The sequence below is a fragment of the Rhododendron vialii genome, chromosome 3a (genome assembly GCF_030253575.1).
Source record: "Rhododendron vialii isolate Sample 1 chromosome 3a, ASM3025357v1".
NCBI classification, from domain to species: domain Eukaryota; kingdom Viridiplantae; phylum Streptophyta; class Magnoliopsida; order Ericales; family Ericaceae; genus Rhododendron; species Rhododendron vialii.
Window position 1 is genome coordinate 17,149,282 of NC_080559.1, and position 19,966 is coordinate 17,169,247.

At 42.2% G+C, this 19,966-nt stretch overlaps 1 protein-coding gene across 1 annotated transcript; it reads left to right on the forward strand.

The window, feature by feature from the left end:
* The first annotated feature begins 17,863 nt into the window (after positions 1-17,863).
* Positions 17,864-18,814, forward strand: LOC131321164 (protein FAR1-RELATED SEQUENCE 9-like). The gene has a single exon (XM_058352171.1). It carries the CDS (start codon positions 17,864-17,866, stop codon positions 18,812-18,814), a length of 951 nt encoding a protein of 316 aa, XP_058208154.1.
* Positions 18,815-19,966: the final 1,152 nt, after the last annotated feature.

Here is a 19,966-nt window from a genome sequence, read left to right on the forward strand (position 1 = left end):
GCTCCATGGACCATGGCGGCTTCGGGTTTGGGCGCCCGCGGTGGAGCTTGGTGGCGCGGAGGAACTTCGGCTTTGGGTGCGGACAGCAGAGCTTAATGGTGTGGAGGAAGCCATATCTCCGGTCCTTTGATGGAGTTTTGGAAAGGTTTTGGCAACAGGCTTTAACAGTCTCACGCGGTTGGAATGGGGTAAAAAGGTCATTATTCAACACATCAGAGCCTATCTAGGTTCGGAAATAATATTCAGGGTTGGATCAAACCGAACCTAAAAAAGGGGACCGGCCTATAATTTTCTATTTAGAAAATCTAAGACAACGCGCACCTACCACTATCAACACCCCACACCCCACCCTCAAAGCCATGGCCAACACTCTATCGCTTCTCCTACACTCCACATGATTACCTCCCTTACCCCTCTTACACTCCCCATACCTCCCAAATATCACCATGATCACCATTCAACATCATCATCCACCCCATTTGCTCTCTTGATTTTCAAACACAGAGAGAGGGGTAATCTATTACTATCCTTTCCAAAATTATTCCCTGCACCAAGGTCATCAGAACAACTACCACATTTATTCAATTTTATGTCCCCTTAAATCATCCTTTTTTTTTCCTTTTAAGGGTAAAGTTTAGGCTTAGGTTTTCTTAATAAAAGTTGTAATGGGCGTCAAGATCTTCGATTTCAATACAAGAATCACACCAAAAAGGTTGAGTTTTGATCAACTTATTGTCATCCTAAGTTTTGTCAGAATCACCCCATAGCGTTCAAATATTGTAATCACCTTTTTTTTATCTCAGTTTTTTGCGATTGACACAGGAATTTTAGTTTACACATTTGTCCATGTGCAAATTTGGTCCAAGCTAACAAAATCCAAGTTTGGGGTGAAAAAATGGGTTAAAATTTGCACATACTGACTTAACAAGCTTACATGCATTTCAAACGTACATATATATACATAAAGGAAATTAATTTTCACACTCAGTTTTTGTTCAAGCGCGCTCCATTTTTTATCTTCATTTTATGTAAAATTACAAAATTACCCTTTATACATTTTTTTCTTCAAACATACAAAGGATAATCATATAATTTCATATCAATACAAAACAAGAAAGGGAGTGCATTTGAATAAAAGGGAAGCGTGAACATCAATTCCCATGCATAAAGGTAGGGTATGATTAGGTCGCTAGTCCACCACTACCAACTAGTACAGAAAACAAAGGGGGATGCTATATACAACTGCGAATTTACTACATGTAGCATGTGCTATACAAAACCCATAAATCTTATAACAATTTGCTATATACAATCGAACAAATATCCATGAACTTTCCAAATTACCCTTATGCAGCACCACCATCACCAGAACACACCACCACCACCACCACCACCAGCCTCCATTACCACCGTCGTCGGTAACCACCTCCATCACCTGCAGCAACACCATCCCTTCGTTCCGGTTCTGTAGGGAGGTATTCCCAAACAGATACATTTAGTTGCCGAACACGTGATATGTGGGAGCACGTGGTAAATATGACAGGACTTATCGCCGGGCAGTGTGGTGAACGGCGATATGGACCAATGATATGGGAAGTCATTGGTCCATGTAGTTTGTTCGGCTAGTCAAGACAAACATGAGAAGTTATTGGACCAAATAAAAGGAAAGTGACATGTGAAGCCACTGTTCAAGTAACTTGTTCGGCAATGAGAAAGCCGAACAGGAGGAGAGCTCCTAAGAAAGAAATGGTCCAAATAATTGATAAAAGACCAGTTACGTGTGAAGTGACTGGTCCAGGCCGTCTATTTCATGGCCGAACAAGGAAAGAGCTCCAATCAAGAGTATGAGCAGAGGGAATACTCTGGAAGATTCAAGAATAAGTCATGTCCCATAAGGGAATAAAGATCCCGAGAATATAGGATCTGGAAAAGATACCCAATGAGAATGGGATGTTCGGCCAATAATGGAAAAGAATCATAAAAGGACTCTTTTACGATAAACTGATAAGGGAAACGAGAATCCTTGATATCCTGGGTTTCCTATACGAGTTGGGAATCCTATGGCAACAGGAATGCTTGGGCAACAAGCATTCGCAAATCTATAAATATGAGGTGAACCTAAAGGCAAAAGGTACGCAATACATTGCATTATTCGATATTTTCCTACTGATAATTAGGGTTTCTTTAGTACGTGATACTAACTTTGCCATCAGAGGGCCTTTGCCACGAGAGGCAAAGGTGCACTCACCCCCTGTCTATTTTGCAGATTAGGGTTCCGACGACGAATTAGGGTTTCGGTGAAAAGGCACGAATAAGCCGTTGCAATCCAAGGTGATCCGAAGCATCAATTGTTTTCATCCCCTTACAATTGGCGCCGTCTGTGGGAATCGAACAATTGTTCAGAAAAATAATCATGATGGAAGAAGATCGAGTTACTCCGTTTAGTCCGAAGGACCAGTTGGGTGAGGGAAGAGATAAATCCCCACCAGGTGCTCCAAGAAAGCCCACTGGTAGACATAACGGCGATAACTCCAGAGAAAAAGGAGACAAAACTGCTACTGGCTCCACGAGAAAGAGTAAGTCTCATCGAAGAGAAGAGTCAATCACCCATTCAAGAAGTATACACAACGATAACGATGTCCTCGATAAAAAGAGAAGGGAAATCGAGGAGTATGCTTGTTTAATTAGAAAATGAGGGTACGAGATACAGGAATTGCAGCGGGTACGAGAGCACCCAGAAGATTCTGGACTTTCTCGAAGGAATTCCCAAAAGGATGGACGGACTCTGGTAGTCCATAACCAGGCTCGTTCACGAGGGAGAAGGAGCAGGAGTCCTAACAAAGGGCGATACGAAGCTTCTCCACGAAAAAGGAAAAGCAGAAGTAAAAGCCGAACACCGGAGAGAAGGGCTTCTTCACGAAAAAAGAGAAGCAGAAACCGAAGTTCCACCCCAGAAGAGGAGGAAACAAGGAAGCATCATCGAGACAGGTACGAGAGACCTGAAGCTGATTGGGTCAAGGCTACGGCTCACAAATCAAAGGAACTCGAGGATGGGACAGTGACTGCACGAGAAGCAGCACGCAGGGCCTTAAGTAATATTGCAGCCTCCCCCTTTGCAAAGAGGCTACAAGAGGCTAGGTTGCCGAGCAGAGTGAAGCACGGTACATTCGTACTTTACGAGACAAATACGGATCCCGTAGCTCACATACAGCATTATCAACAGGTTATGTTTATGCACGAGGGGGATGATGCCATCTTATGCAAGATGTTCCCCTCCAGTCTTGGCAAAGTGGCTTTGGCTTGGTTTCATAAACTGACCCCACGATCCATACGAGGATGGAGGCAGTTGGCCGAGGAATTCACTGCTTGGTTCTTGACAAGCAGAAAGGCCCCAAAGACGTTTGAAAGTCTTTCCACCATGAAACAGGAGGAGAACGAGCAGATCAGGGATTATGCAAAGAAGTACTGGGAAACCTTCAACGAGATTGAAAGCTGCAGTAGGAGTATGCAATTGCCACCTTTAAGACTGGTTTGCCTGTTCGGGGAGAGCTGCGTCACTCATTGAATAAACATTCGGTAGCCACACTGGCTAAATTGATGGAACGGATAGAGCAACATGCCAGAATGGAAGATGACATACTCCGTGAGGATGGCAAGACTATTGCCGAACAGCCGAAGGTACCTGCCAAAAAAGTGGATAAGCCAGAGCCCAAAACTTATAGAGAGAGAAGGGAGTATGGGCAGGCTAAGAAAGAGCCGTACAAGGATAAGCAAGCTCCTGACCCTAAATCTTTCTTTTCTATCACTACGGTTTGGAAGGAACCAATTTATAGGATTCTTTATCGAATAAAGAATCAGCCATATTTTAAATGGCCCCCGAGTCTAGGTGGAGACAAGGATGCAAAACGTGCTACGAATCAGCACTGTAGTTACCATAAAGATTGGGGCCATATGACTGAGGATTGCGAGATGTACAAGAGACACCTTGATGATCTGGTCTCTCGGGGCTATCTCAAGGAATTTATCCATGAGGATCCAAAGGAGAAAGGAAAAGCTATGGAACTGGGTTACGAGCAAAACCCTAAAGGAGTAATCCATATGATACATGGGTTGGCCACACCTTATACGAGAAATGAGGTTAGGCTATTACAAAGGCAAGTCAAGCACGATCAGCACTGAATGCGACTGAGAAACAAGAGAGGGCGAGAGAATGATGTGTGCAATGAGAGCATAGCATTCACTGATGATGACCTGGGAGAGGTCCAAATACCCCACAACGATGCTTTGGTCATAACCCTACGAGTTGGGGAATATGACATTGAGAGGATTCTAGTGGACTCAGGAAGTTGTACAAAGGTGATGTACTACGATGCATTCAAGAAGCAGGGACTGGCCCAAACAGATTTAGAGCAATCTACAACACCTCTGATCGGGTTCGGTGCAGGAGCAGTCTGGCCCCTTAGAAAGGTAACACTACCTGTTCGGGCTGGAACAGTGGTGTTGAGAACAGATTTTTTAGTTGTCGATGTTCTTTCTTCCTATAATGCAATTATAGGAAAGACATGGTTGCACAAGATGAGAGCAGTCTCCTCGACTTATCACCAGATGGTGAAATTCCCAAGATCGAATGGGGTTGAAGTACTTAGAGGCAATCAGAAAGTGGCACAACAATGTTTGATTTCCATCATTAAAAGAGCCCCAAAGGCCCACCATGTTCATACATTAGAAGTACCAGATCAACCAACTATCGAGGATGTTGGAAGAAGTCCGGCTGAGAAGGTGGTTGAAGGCTTGGAGAAAATTCAGATCAACGAGGATGATCCTGAAAGATATTTCTTAATTGGAGAATCATTACCAGCGGACGAAAAGGTTGAATCAATAAGATTTCTGATGGAATATATTGATGTATTTGCGTGGGTACCAGAGGAAATGCCCAGAGTAGATGCAGGTGTGATTTGTCATCATTTAAACATTGATCCTCAGCACAAGCCGATCATTCAAAAAAAAATAGAGGGCAGCCATGCAGCATGTGGATGCAGTAATTGAAAAGGTCAATCGACTACTGGAGGCCAAAGCAATACGTGAAGTCTACTATCCAGAATGGTTATCCAACACCGTTGTGGTGAAGAAAAAGAACGGGAAGTGGCGTGTCTGCGTAGACTTCACAGACCTAAACAAGGCGTGTCCAAAAGATAGTTTTCCTCTTCCAAGGATTGACCAGTTGGTTGACGCAACTGCTGGTTACGAGCGAATGAGTTTTCTCGATGCATATCGAGGATATCATCAGATTGCTATGTTTGGACCTGATCAAGAGAAGACCTCATTTATCACACCACGAGGGTTGTACTGCTATAGTGTTATGCCGTTTGGGCTAAAGAATGCTGGGGCAACATACCAAAGACTTGCAACCATCATGTTCAAGAAGCTCCTTGGAAAGACTATGGAAGTTTACATAGACGATATGGTGGTGAAAAGTCAAGATAAACGGGGGCATATTGTAGATTTAAAAGAAGCTTTTGAGATCCTGAGGAAATACAAACTGAAACTCAACGCCTCAAAATGTGTGTTTGGAGTGGGTTCAGGAAAGTTCCTGGGCCATTTGGTGACCATGAGAGGGATCGAAGCTAACCCCAATCAAATTGCAGCCCTACAAAGGCTACAAAGCCCTAAAACCACTAAGGAAGTCCAAAGGTTGACTGGAATGGCTGCAACACTTAATAGATTCATCAGCAGGTCAAGTGACAAATGCAGACCCTTTTTTCAATTGTTGAAAAAGAGGGAAGGATTTAAATGGGGAGCAGAGTGTGAACAAGCCTTCCAGGACCTGAAGAAGTATCTGGCCGAGCCCCCACTTTTGTCAACCCCACAACCAGGTGAGTCTTTAATTTTGTACTTAGCTATTTCCGAGCATGCAGTAAGTGCAGTCCTGTTGAGGGATTTGGGGATCGAACAAATCCCTATTTATTATGTTAGCAAGACGCTACTGGATGCAGAGACGAGATATCTGCCCTTAGAAAAACTTGTCCTGGCACCACAAGAAAACTGCCACACTACTTCCAAAGCCATAGGGTTGTGGTTTACACAGAGTTTCCATTGAAATCACTGCTACAAAAAGCAGACTTCTCGGGAAGGATCTCGACGTGGTCTGTAGAGTTAAGTCAATACGAACTCGATTATCAGCCACACACGGCAATCAAAGGCCAAGTATTGGCAGAATTTGTGGCAGAGTTTTCTCCTACAGTGGCTCCCCTACCTCTTACGAGAAAGGAACAGGTGACTAAGACATCAGCCGAGAAGATTCAGTCCTCAGCCGAACAGGATCCTATAGAATGGAAGTTATTCGTTGATGGATCAACATGTAATACTAGATCAGGAATTGGGGTTGTCCTTTTTCCTCCTGATGGAGTACTGATTGAACTGTCTGTTCGGCTCGAATTTAGTGCATCAAATAATGTGGCTGAGTACGAAGCACTCTTGGCTGGATTAAGGAGTGCAAAGACCCTAAAAGCAGAGCGGGTTAGGGTGTACTGTGATTCACAGCTTGTGGTCAATCAACTGTCCGGGGAATATGAAACTCGAAGTGAAAAGATGGTGGCCTACGTACAGGCAGCCAAGGACCTGCTTGATACCTTCGAAAGGGTGTATATTGAACAGATAAGTTCTGAACAGAATGCTCATGCAGATTCATTAGCTTGGTTGGCTGCAGCTGTACCAACTGAGTTCAAAAGGAAGGTGGTAGTAGAATATTTGAATGAGCCGAGCATTGGGAGAAGTATAGACTTGGTCTTGGACGTGAACTAAGGACCAAGTTGGATGGACCCAATCATGGAGTTCTTACAAGACGAGAAACTCCCTTCTGACAAAAAGGAGGCTCATAAGATAAGGATTAAATCTGCTAGGTTTTGGCTGTCCCCAGAGGGTAAGTTATACAGAAAATCCTTTGCCGGACCGTATTTACTATGCGTACATCCTGAGATGGTGCAGAAGTTTCTTCATGAAATCCATGAGGGAACATGTGGGAGCGATGCTAGAGGCAGATCCATTGCCCACCGAGCAATCACCCAAGGCTATTGGTGGCCACACATGCAGGAAGATGCAAAGGTGTATGTGAAGATTTGTGAGAAGTGTCAAAAATTCTCACCAATGATTCGAACACCCGCCGAGGATCTGGTGCCTTTGACGAGTCCCTGGCCGTTTGCTCAATGGGGAATGGACATCGTGGGTCCACTACACAAAGCAACTGGGAATCAAAAATTCCTGCTAGTTGCAACAGACTATTTCACTAAGTGGATTGAGGCAGAACCATTGGCCAAAATCACTGAACCTATGATAGAAAGGTTCGTATGGAAAAGCATTATCACTCGCTTTGGGGTCCCTTACTCATTGGTAACAGACAATGGATCCCAATTTGGGAAAAAATTCAAGGCTTTTTGTGTCCAGTATGGAATACGAAATTATTATTTCACCCCAGCCTACCCTCAGAGTAATGGGCAGACAGAGGCGTCTAATAAAACTATCCTCGACGGGATCAAGAAAAGGCTGGACAAAGCTAAAGGGAAGTGGCCTGACGAGTTACCATTAGTGCTGTGGGCTCACCGAACAACGCCTAGGAGGTCTACGGGAGAGACCCCCTATTCATTGGCCTATGGAACAGAGGCTGTTATACCTCTTGAAGTTGGTCTTCCAACCAATAGGACTGCACTAGTCGAAAGTGGGGGCAATGATAGGGCCCTTGAAATTGAGCTTGATCTCGCCGAGGAAAGGAGAGAAAGGGCCTTAATCCATCTGGCTTCCTACCAAGAACAGTTGATGAAGAGCTATAATAAGCATGTTTATCCTCGAGAATTTGGTGTGGGGGACCTAGTGCTACGGAAGGTGCTCGACAATACTAAGGTGGCCAACGAAGGCAAGCTGGGGGCCAATTGGGAAGACCCGTATCGAGTAACCGAGATTGTAGGCATAGGGGCCTATAAATTGGCAGATTTGGATGGTAATCCAGTTCCGAGGCCTTGGAATGTCCATAATCTACGAAAATTCTTTGTTTAAGAAGCGTTAAAATTCTATTTTAGATTGCACTACGTACTTATGTGGGAATTACGAATATAATTTCCTTGTTCTAGTTTTGTTATTTCAGTTGCAAGGGGTACGAATAACGCCCTCTTGAGTTTCACAGATTATGAATACAATCACTTTTAGCAGTATAACTATTGCGTTCTTAGTATTTGTCTTAAGAATACGAATTATGGACTTGGTTTCCCTCATTCGTATTGGGGAGCAGGGAACGGGCACTTATACATTTAAGTACGAGAAACTTAACAAGTATGAAAACACTTGTATGTTTGTTCTTAAGTACGTGAAACTTAACAAACACTTGTATGTCTTGTATAAGTACGAGAAACTTAACAAGTATGAAAACACTTGTATGCCTTGTTTAAGTACGTGAAACTTAAACACAAGTATGAAACACTTGTGTGATTTTTAAACCTTAACAGTATGAGAACACTTGTATGCCTTGTTTAAGTACGTGAAACTTAAACACAAGTATGAAACACTTGTATGATTTTCTAAGTACGTGAAACTTAACGAATACAAGTATGAAAACACTTGTATGGAATTTAAAGTACGAGACACTTGTAAGTTTATATAAAACAATTGGCTTGGCTTAAAACATAACGAATATATGTTAGCCACAGATATTCAAGTACGAGAAACTTAAAACAGTTGAGTACTTAGCGAGTATAAGTATGAAACACTTGTATGGTTTGCAATTCAAATACGAGAAAATTAGAAGCATTCAAGTACGAGAAACTTAGAAACATTCAAGTATGATAACATGCTTGAACACTTGCAGTACATACAAATACGAGTATTAGAAGGTTTGTTCTAAGTACGTGAAAAGGTACAGGAAAAGATGTTCACAGGATTTGCTAGAGTACAGAACAAGCAAAACATATGATTAAAATGATCAAAGTACGAAATACTTAGATAACATCTGTTTGCATCCAAAGCACATGCAAAAAACAAGAGGCGCCGAGCAAATTATAAAGTTATGCCACAAAGGGCCGAATACCTGTATCAAACAAAAGTATTGAAAGTACTAGTGCCACGCAGGGCCAATGCTTAAGGTCACGCAGGACCAGTCAAAACTTTTTTATACCAAATACTTACCTGTTAGTCCAGACTCTGAACCTCGGGAGCAGTTTCATCTGGGATCTCTGCATGAACTTCAGCGGTAGCAACACTGCCAATTGGATTCTCTTCGAGGTTGATAGGTTCGTTAACTGACTCACGAACAGGAGATTGGACGGGTTGAGATCCAGATGGAATATCTTCCTCTGTACCAGCAAAATCTTCAATTTGCTGCTCAACATCATCTTCCAGGGGCACCTCATGCTCTTGGGGAGCTGCAGCCCGGCTGCTCGGCAATTCATTCTCAATCCAGAAAGGGGAGTCATCTGCAACGCCAACTTTTGTTAAACATGTCTCCCAGCAAGCAGCCCAGATCTGGTCTTGAATAGCAGGCATCTGTTCGACATAGCTAGCAGTTGTAGCATCAAAACCCTTCTGGTACCCTTCTTCATAAGCGGCTTTTTTGGTGCTATCAGTCTCCGACAAAGCTTGATTTAGGCTCTCCTCGGCAATCTCGAGTTTGCCCTTAGCTCCATCAAAATCAGATTTGGCTTTATCTCTCTCTCTTTCTAAACGTGAAACTGTCCGAAGTAGCCGCGTGTTGTCGTTCAGCAGTCTGATCCTTTCGGTCTCAGCTTCTTGGTACTTCTGGCCCAAAGTAACCATCTTTTGAATGAACTGGCAAAACACCGAACAGTAAGTAACGGGTGTAGCAATACATGATATATAGTATACGAAATATACATAAGAACTTATATGTAACTAGAAGGAAAGATCAAGTCACACTACCTTGATACCACTGACAAGTCCAGTGGAAACAAGCCGGTCAGGTGCAGATCCGGATTCTTTTTGCATGTCAACTGGGAGCAGCAACCCTTGAGCTAGGGCAAGTGATGTTTCGGATGAACTAGCACTATCCCCAACCTGAACGGGACAGTCTCCCCTAGTAAATGGAGGAGTCCACGTTTGTGGAAGGATTTGGGTAGTTGGTGAAGTAGGGTGATGAGTTTCAGTATCTACTTGAGAAGCAGTGCCAGTTGGATCCTCAGACCTAGGGCGTTTATCCCGATGAGCATCGGCAGCTTCAAGGGAACCATCGTGTTCCCGAGGAGAAGATGATGATCGTGTAGTGCTTCATTTGCTCCGATGTAATGGAATAACGCCCCAAGCGTAGGGCCTAAAACGTCTGTTGAAGGCTAATAAACTGGAAATCCGGGATCGTACCCAAGGGAATAATTATATGGCTTGATCGGATTTGTAGATGCAAGTAGGGGCTTTCGGCTTTTAGACAGCCAACTTTGTTTTACTTTAACGGTGGAAATAAAAGGCTAAATTAAAAAGGAATTAACTAGAGAAAAGATAGGCTAGGTCTAGGAATTATTAACACCAAGACCCGAGCTAAATCACACTCGTCACCCAATTACACAATTTAAGAAACTTGGTTAAAGTTCTCAAATTGGAAAATAAAATGATTTGGGAATCAAGTGAGCTCTAGAATTCATTTGGCAAATACCTCGTGCGAAAGAGCTCTAAGCATCATGTGTGGTGGGTAGGCGAAGCTCCCACCTACACATGATCAAAGAGGTTAACACCTCGGTGATTTGACAAACAAACCCGAACCCCACATCAATTTTCAAATCAAAGTTTAAAGCTTTATTGGGTGCAAAATGCAATTTTCGCCCGAGCCATGAGGTGCTAATCACCCCATGACCTAACCCTTGAAACTACTCACTCATATCTAGAGAGATAAAAGCAAGCACAAATCTACTTGACATAATTGAAATAACAAGACTAGAAGAAAATTAGAGATTAAGATAGATCGGGAGAAGATAAACAACTTTAATTAAGGCAACAATAACAAAAAGTAACAACTAAGGGCAGAAAATTAAAAGATAAGTGCTGAAAAAATGAAGAACAACAAGAACACTCCAGAACAATTTGAATCTAGATCTAGATCTAAAAATTAGGTAAGCAAATCTAATTCTACATACATTTACAAAACAATGAAATAAGCATTTATACTTCTAAGATCCGCGCCTGGAATATTCCCTAGATGCTCTGAAAATCCCATGTTAAGCCCCTCGGCATCGATGGCAACGGCCTTAGAAAGCTCTGCTATGGGGCTCGGCATCGATGTAAAGCATTGGAGTCCATCGATGCCGAAGCTATTAACGGCCTAGACGATTAAACTGCTCGGCAGCGATGTAATATGGCTTTCTCCATCGATGCCGAGGTGGATAAGAGTCTTGACCACTAAGGGGCTCGGCATCGATGGGGCTCGGCATCGATGGGACTTATCGCTTGACATCGATGCCGAGGTCGTTAACTCGACGCTTGGCTGCCTGCCTCTGCCTTGGCTGTCTTGTTTTGCTCGGGCGAGTCTTGTTTTGCTCGGGCGAATTAGCTTCTGCCTTGGCCATCTCTGGTTCTGCTCGAGCGAAACAACTTCTGCTCGGGCGAAACAACTTCTGTTTGGGCAAAACAACTTCTACTCGGGCTGTTTCCACCTTGACATGCCTTAGGCCTCAAAGATTCCTTTATTTGGCGATTTATCTACAAAACATAACCAAAGCACTATACGAGCAAACACGTTAATAATAACTAAAAAGTAATTAAATTAGACTAAAACTAGATACTAGCGCACCCTACATTACATTCTCGGGTGCTTATCATGCAGATCCCCCCTATTACGACGTGATCGTGGGGGTGGGGCGCCAGTTGATGCTACCCTACTGGTAGCACCACGCCCCCGTGTGGAGACAGTGAGAAGAGTGCTAAGATCAACTGGTTGACAAGTCATCGTACCTAGTATTGCTGGAGATCGTGAGTAGCCGGAGGAGGATGACTGACTGGTGATGCAGAGAGGAACGGGTTGTTGTTCGGGGACGACTTGCCTGCGTTCAGATCTTCTAAGTACCACACGCATTTGAGGAACGCCTTCAGGGATAGCAACTTCACCCGGCTGTCCGGCAAGGGTAACACCAGCTTGCAGTCTTGAAATACGTGGTTGGGGAGCAATGGAGGTAGAAGCAGTACTGGTGCTTAGATGAGCAAGCCTTCTGTCGATGATCCCTCTATACGAAGGGTCGTATCCCAGCAGTATGTCAGCGTTACGACCCTGACCTGCTGTTCGGGTACCAGGTACGCCTGTGTATTTTAAGATCCTGTTGATGTCCTCTGTTCGGACGTAGCTCGGCTCTCTTCTGGGGCGCCTGTTAGCGTTTTCAGCTGCAAGATCGAAATACAAGTGTTTGTTAGACACATAGAAAAACTATGAGAAGACAGTAAACGAGAATTACAAAGCAAAAATGAGGAGCATACATGGGTATCCCCATATGTGGGGGGCAGTGGAAGCCCACCACCTGACCATCCTCTCCTAGTGGCTCAAAGGCTCCAGTGACGTAAAGGAAATCGATCTCATAATCCCGAGTAGAGTCTGGCAGGTTTAGCACGAAACGCTTTTCTGCCCTTCTAACTTTGAAATAGTAGGTATTGTATTCAGGGTTTAGTACAATGCTGTACCACCACTGAATGTCCCAAATTCCTAGCTGGGTCCCCAGAATCCTATTCAAAGCAACTACTCCCATTATCAGCCTAAAAACATTTGTTGATACTTGCATAGGGGTGAGACGGTACCAGTTTAGGATCTGGCGGAGTAGTGGGTGAAGGGGAAATCGGACTCCACCTTCGACAATGGCCACAATAGGGATACACATTCTATCCCATGAGCCACCATCCCTATCGGCTCCTAGAGGGGCAAGTTCGAGTCCTACGTTATCCGGAATGTCATATTCTGTTCTAAATGTCGCCATGGCAGCAGGAGTGTCACAGAGTTTCCTAAATTTACTGGGTTTTGGATCATGTTCATCCGCCATGAATATACTCGAAGAAAAAGTAAAACTGGAAATGGGCGTGACTGAAACCCTAGAGGTGACCCAAAATCTGAGAATAAGATCTCAGATAGAAACTAATAGGACAAGGGAGAAATCTTAGTAGGAAACCTAAGCAGAAGAAATAGAGATCTTACGAGTTTAAATGAAAAGATTCCTGTGACACGAGCGAGTTGCAGACGGCGGCTATGGCGGAAGAAAGGGAGTTTTTCGCCTGGAGAAGACAAGACAATGCTTTGAGTTTTTTGGATAAAAAATCCAAAGAAAACCCCTTTTAGGGATTTAAGTGAAAGAAACGGAGATGAAGCGTCTCCTCCTACGCCGTTACAAGTTAAAGTAACGGAAAGCAAGCGCCGTTCTGACGTCATTCGATAGAACGTCAGTTCAAAATTAATGATAGGCATATGAAACGTGCCACGTGGAGTTTCTACCTCGAAAATGGTATAATGGCAAAGGCGCTAAAGAGCATCAACTAAGTATTGAATACTATGACTGCTCGGTATTAGAGGAAATTCAGGTCTAAAAAAGTTTGTCTCTAAAAGCTTTACCCATTCCCCCCGAAACAGTGAAAAATAGGTAAAGCTGGGGAGCAATTATAGGGAGGTATTCCCAAACAGATACATTTAGTTGCCGAACACGTGATATGTGGGAGCACGTGATAAATATGACAGGACTTATCACCGGGCAGTATGGTGAACGGCGATATGGACCAATGATATGGGAAGTCATTGGTCCATGTAGTCTGTTCAGCTAGTCAAGACAAACATGAGAAGTTATTGGACCAAACAAAAGGAAAGTGACATGTGAAGCCACTGTTCAAGTAACTTGTTCGGCAATGAGAAAGCCGAACAGGAGGAGAGCTCCTAAGAAGGAAATGGTCCAAATAATTGATAAAGGACTAGTTACGTGTGAAGTGACTGGTCCAAGTGACTGGTCCAGGCCGTCTGTTCGGCCATGAGATGGCTGAACAAGGAAAGAGCTCCAATCAAGAGTAGGAGCAGAGGGAATACTTTGGAAGATTCAAGAATAAGTCATGTCCCATAAGGGAATAAAGATCCCGAGAATATAGGATCTGGAAAAGATACCCAATGAGAATGGAATGTTCGGCCAATAATGGAAAAGAATCATAAAAGGACTCTTTTATGATAAACTGATAAGGGAAACGAGAATTCTTGATATCCTGGGTTTCCTATACGAGTTGGGAATCCTAAGGCAACAGGAATGCTTGGGCAACAAGCATACGCAAATCTATAAATATGAGGTGAACCTAAAGGCAAAAGGTACGCAATACATTGCATTATTCGATATTTTCCTACTGATAATTAGGGTTTCTTTAGTACGTGATACTAACTTTGCCATCGGAGGGCCTTTGCCACGAGAGGCAAAGGTGCACTCACCCCCTGTCTATTTTGCAGATTAGGGTTCCAATGACGAATTAGGGTTCCGGTGAAAAGGCATGAATAAGCCGTTGCAATCCAAGGTGATCCGAAGCATCAATTGTTTTCATCCCCCTACAGGTTCGTCATTTTCTCTCCCTATACTTCTCTCTCTCTCTCTCTCTCTCTCTCTCTCTCTCGTTCTCCCCCCCCCCCGGCGTTCTCCCCCTTCTTCTACGTAAGCCAACACCAATCCTCCACCACCAGCACACCAAGTCACCCCAACCACCAGTCGCTCCATCACCGCTAAACCACCACCAAACCCGCCATCACCGCCTCCTTTGTACCAGGCAACACCACCTCCTTCAATTTTTTGCTGACATGGTCGATACACATTCTCAAAAAATTTAGATAATTTCAGGTTCTGAAACCTAAAAATGTTTGTAAAATTTGGATTTTAATACTTGAAAATCGAAGAAATATTTGGATTTTGATATCTGAATGGTTTTAGAAACAAATTCATACTTTAAAATTCGAAAATATATATCACTTTCAAGTTTTAAAATCTAAACCCTTTATAACGCGTCTTGAAGATGCGTCATGGGTTTTTTTTTCCAGAATGCGTCATGCTCCATAAAACGCATTTCGTGAATGCATGATTGGCATCACGCTCTTGGGTAATGTGTGATGGACTACTTTTATAAAGTGAACTCATCGTCGTCGTTGTCGTCTTCTGGTTCGTCATCATCGAGGGGAACATCATGAACTTTGTAAATGCATCGATAGTAATCGTGGGAGAAGATTTTACTTTGCACGGGTTGGTGATGGCAATTTTTTCGGATCTTCATTTGGGGTTTGGTGGTGGGGCGTAGGTGGGTTTTGGTGGCTATGGTGGAAACGTAGGAGGGATGATGGAACCGGTGGTGGTGTGGATGTAGTTATATATAGTAATTTTAAGGGTATTTTTGTTCATTTTTAAGGGCATTTTTATCCAAATATGATTTATTTAAAAACAAGCTAGATACGGTAAACGGGGTGGATCCGTAGACAACCAAACGAACACCTCATCTCAGCCCTCCATTTTAAGGGTTGAGATTAAATCCCAACCCATCCTTAAAACAAATTACATGCTCCCTCTTCTCCTCCCATCTCTCACATCTGCTGAAAGACCACCATCCCAGCAACCCCTCCACCTCCCTCCATTCCGACCGACGAGCTCAGCCCTCGCCGCCGACAACCCTCTCTCTCCACCGATGACCCACCACCACACTACGGCAGACTCACCTGCCAATTTGCATTCAAATCAGGACGCACCAAGGTCTCTCTCTCTCTCTGATATGATGAATGGGCCAAATTAAATGACCTATAACTATCTATTTACCGTTTCCATAAATTGCATGCATCTTCCTTCAAATGTGGAAGACGACCCACCACCACGTTGCCGCAGACCCAACTGCCAACTAACTGGCTATATATGAACAAGGGCCCAACTTTTTCCTTTACAGCTGCATCTTTCGAACTGGGCCAAGCTGGATTTTTGGGCCCATGGGTGGACCCGTACTGTAGCATTTTTAGGGTACCCTAGAGTTTAGGTTTAGGCATTTTCATAGGGGTTTTAAGGTGCACTTTTCTATTATAGTGTTTTAGCGAATTATGCACTTTCATAGGGTACACTGGCGACGCTACAGCAAAATTAATGGGGTCGGATGACCCCATGGGGAGAAATTAAAATGCTACTGTAATTATGCTATAAATCTCTATTAAATTAATGAAGATTGAACCCATTAAAGATTGTTTATGACCCCACTAGTATCAAACGACAAAGTATTAAACAATTCATTTGTTAAAACAATACACTACTGCACCTCGATAACTCAGTGTATTCGTGCTAGTTTATGCATACATCGACTATTTTCTAGAGACTTAATTTCACCGTTCATTGACACATAGCCCGTTTAAAATTAGGGCAATGCCCTGTATAGACAAACTCATAAGAGTTGATGATACATGAGAGGTATCGAACGTGAGACTTTAAAAGAAACAATACACATCTTAATTACTTTACAAAGAAGCAAAAAAGTATCATCTGCCTTGTAACTATTTGGGTGCAGATAATTTGTGTAATGGATCCAATTGGGTACTTTTTTTAATGTTTTCCTAGTTTTCATTTGCTTAGCACTACTTGGAGATATAATTTTGTGAATTTGACTTGCCAAACTACTGCACAATAGCATATGGATCTCTTTTCTTTTTCTTGCAGGCAACTGAAGGGTGAACAATGGAGTTAGTGGGTTTAGATGATGTTGAAGTAGATGATACCGAGACTATAGATAATCTTGTGGAAGGTTTAGCAACACCGACAATTGGGATGTATTTTGAGACAATTGAAGAAGCATGGAAATACTATGAACGTTATGGTCAAGAAAATGGGTTTTGGATTCGTACTTGGGCTTTAGCCAAAGGACGAAACCGGTCGAATGAAGTCACTAAGGTGCTATTAGTTTGCGGAAAAGAAGGAAAGTATGTTTCGAGAAATCAATAGGAGGGTATCGTGGAGGTGAATGATGAGACAGTCGGAGAAGAGAAAGTGATATCAAAGAAAAGAGTTAAAAGTTGTTCAATTGTTAAATGTAGATGCGAGGCTCATATGCAGATTATGCTTGACAAATGGAATTACAAATGGAAAGTAACAGGTTTCGATGAACGTCACAACCACCAACTAGTAACTCCATCTAAGAGGATGAAAATGAAGTCAAATCGAAACATGCCCAATGCAGTTTTGAATTTGACTGAGGTATTTCATAGAGAAAATATCGGAGTTTCGAAAGTTCCTTCAATTTTTGGTGGGGAGTACATTGGCTTTGATAATAAAGACTGCTACAATCACTTGAGGAATGTGAGGCATAGAGACCTAGATTGTGGGGATGCACAATCAGTTCTTGACTACTTTAAGAACTAACAAGCACAGAATCCACAAATTTTTTATGCGATTCAATGTGATGAAAGTGGGAGGGCAGTTAATTATTTTTGGGTGGATTCTCGATCTCGCATGGCGTACCATTATTTTGGAGATGTGGTCACATTTGACACAACATATCGAACAAATAAGTATGATACGCCTTTCGCACCATTTACGGGAGTAAACCATCATATGCAGTCGATACAGTTTGGATGTGCACTTTTACAAGACGAGACAAATATGACGTTTGAATGGTTGTTTCGGACATGGCTTGACACTATGGGAGGACGTCCTCCAACTTCTATCATCACTGACCAAGACTTGGGAATGAAAGGAGCTACTGCCATAGTCTTTCCCAACACCCGTCATCATCTTTGTCTATGGCATATTTTAGAAGAAATTTGTTGAAAAGTTGTCACAAGTGTACTACAAGAGATCGAAATTCAAGAAGGATATGAAAAAAATGTATTAAGGAGACATACAAGAAAGAGGACTTTGAAGGGAGAAAGATGTTATTGATGAAGGAAAACGAGTTAGAAAGCAACAAATGGCTTCAAGGGTTGTTTGATATTCGTGAATCATGGGTACCCGTTTATAATCGTGGTACATTCTTTGCCGGTATGAATACTACCGAACGTAGTGAGGGTATCAACTCATTTTTTGATGGTTTTGTAACTCACACGTCAAATCTCAAAGAATTTGTGGTGATGTATGAGAAAGCCTTAAATAGGATTGTGAAAAGGGAAAATGATGAAGATTTTGAGTCCAAACATAAGTTTCGGATTGTTAATGATCATGAATTTTTGTTGAAGCATGTGGGAAAAATGTATACTAGAAATGTCTTCAACAAGTTCAAGGAATCATGGAGTAAAGTCTTTTACTACAAAGTTGAAAATGTGAGAAATGGCAATGGTTTTCAATATTTCGTAGTGAAGTCAAAAGATGATGAACTTGAAAAGTTTGAGGTGACATTGGATTCGCAAACCTATGAGGGTAAGTGTGAATGCCAACAGTTTGAGTTTGTTGGGATATTGTGTGTGCATATTTTGAAAGTATTTGTCCGACTAGACATTGATGAAATACCAGAACATTTTATTCTTCCACAATGGAAGCAAAAGGCCAACAAATTTAGGATAATTGATTCCCAAGGATTGGTGCATGACGACGGCAAAGAAGAATCTGAGGCGTTAAGACTGAGCCATATGTGTCAAGAAGCTACGAAATTGGCTTGTTTGGCCGCCCCATCAAATGAGGCATACACAATTTTTATTGAAGGTATGAATGATTTATTTGAGAAGATCCAAAAAGTTTCTAAGGTGTCTCCAATTGAAATTTGTGTTGGCAAAGATAACGAGAAATCTATCAAGCCGTCGCGGGCTAAGATATTGCTTTTGGATCCGAACATCTCACAATGCAAGGGTAGGAAAAAGGATGTCAAGGGCAAAGCTGCTACTACATAGTCCGAAAGATTGAAAAGCAGTATTGAGATGTCATTAAATAAGAAGAAAAGAAAGTGTCACATGTGCTTTCAATTTGGACATGATAAGAGTATTTGTCCTTCGAATCCAATGTGTAAAACTAACAAAGGTAACTCAATTACTAATTCTATTTTTCTTATTGACATAGATGTTCTTATTTACTAATCTTATTTTTTTTAATTGTCAATTTTATTCAATAGACTTGGAAGAGGAAGCGGAAGGCTCAGATAGTGACCAAAAGGAAGGCTCAGATTGCTCTGAATGATCTCAGAGTATTTTGGCATGTTGGCTTTGTTTCGTAATATAATGTAGTTATTGTGCTTTCAATTTGGAATTAAATGTAATGGGATGGACCAGTTTTTATGTTAACCGTAAGAAAGTTTATTTTATGGATCAGTTTTTGGGATGGAATGGAATGTAAAAAAGTTATTCTCATGGATCAGTTTCAATGTTGGTATTGAATGTAAGAAAGTTCTTTTTTTGGATGGAATTGATTAGTGTATGAAACTTCTTTTTATGCCCTGAGCACCAGCCTTGCTCCGAATGATCTTGAGTTTCAATGTTGGTAACACTTGCTTCATTAGGTGTTAGAAAATTGAGTTTTAGGAGTGCTAAAATTGAGTTTTTGGAATGTCGGTGTCCATGTCGTGAGAGGAAGCGGAAGGCTCAGATAGTGACCAAAAGGAAGGCTCAGATTGCTCTGAATGATCTCAGAGTATTTTGGCATGTTGGCTTTGTTTCGTAATATAATGTAGTTATTGTGCTTTCAATTTGGAATTAAATGTAATGGGATGGACCAGTTTTTATGTTAACCGTAAGAAAGTTTATTTTATGGATCAGTTTTTGGGATGGAATGGAATGTAAAAAAGTTATTCTCATGGATCAGTTTCAATGTTGGTATTGAATGTAAGAAAGTTCTTTTTTTGGATGGAATTGATTAGTGTATGAAACTTCTTTTTATGCCCTGAGCACCAGCCTTGCTCCGAATGATCTTGAGTTTCAATGTTGGTAACACTTGCTTCATTAGGTGTTAGAAAATTGAGTTTTAGGAGTGCTAAAATTGAGTTTTTGGAATGTCGGTGTCCATGTCGTGTCCGTTCACAAAGGTAGGTTTTGAAAAAAATTCGGCAAAGT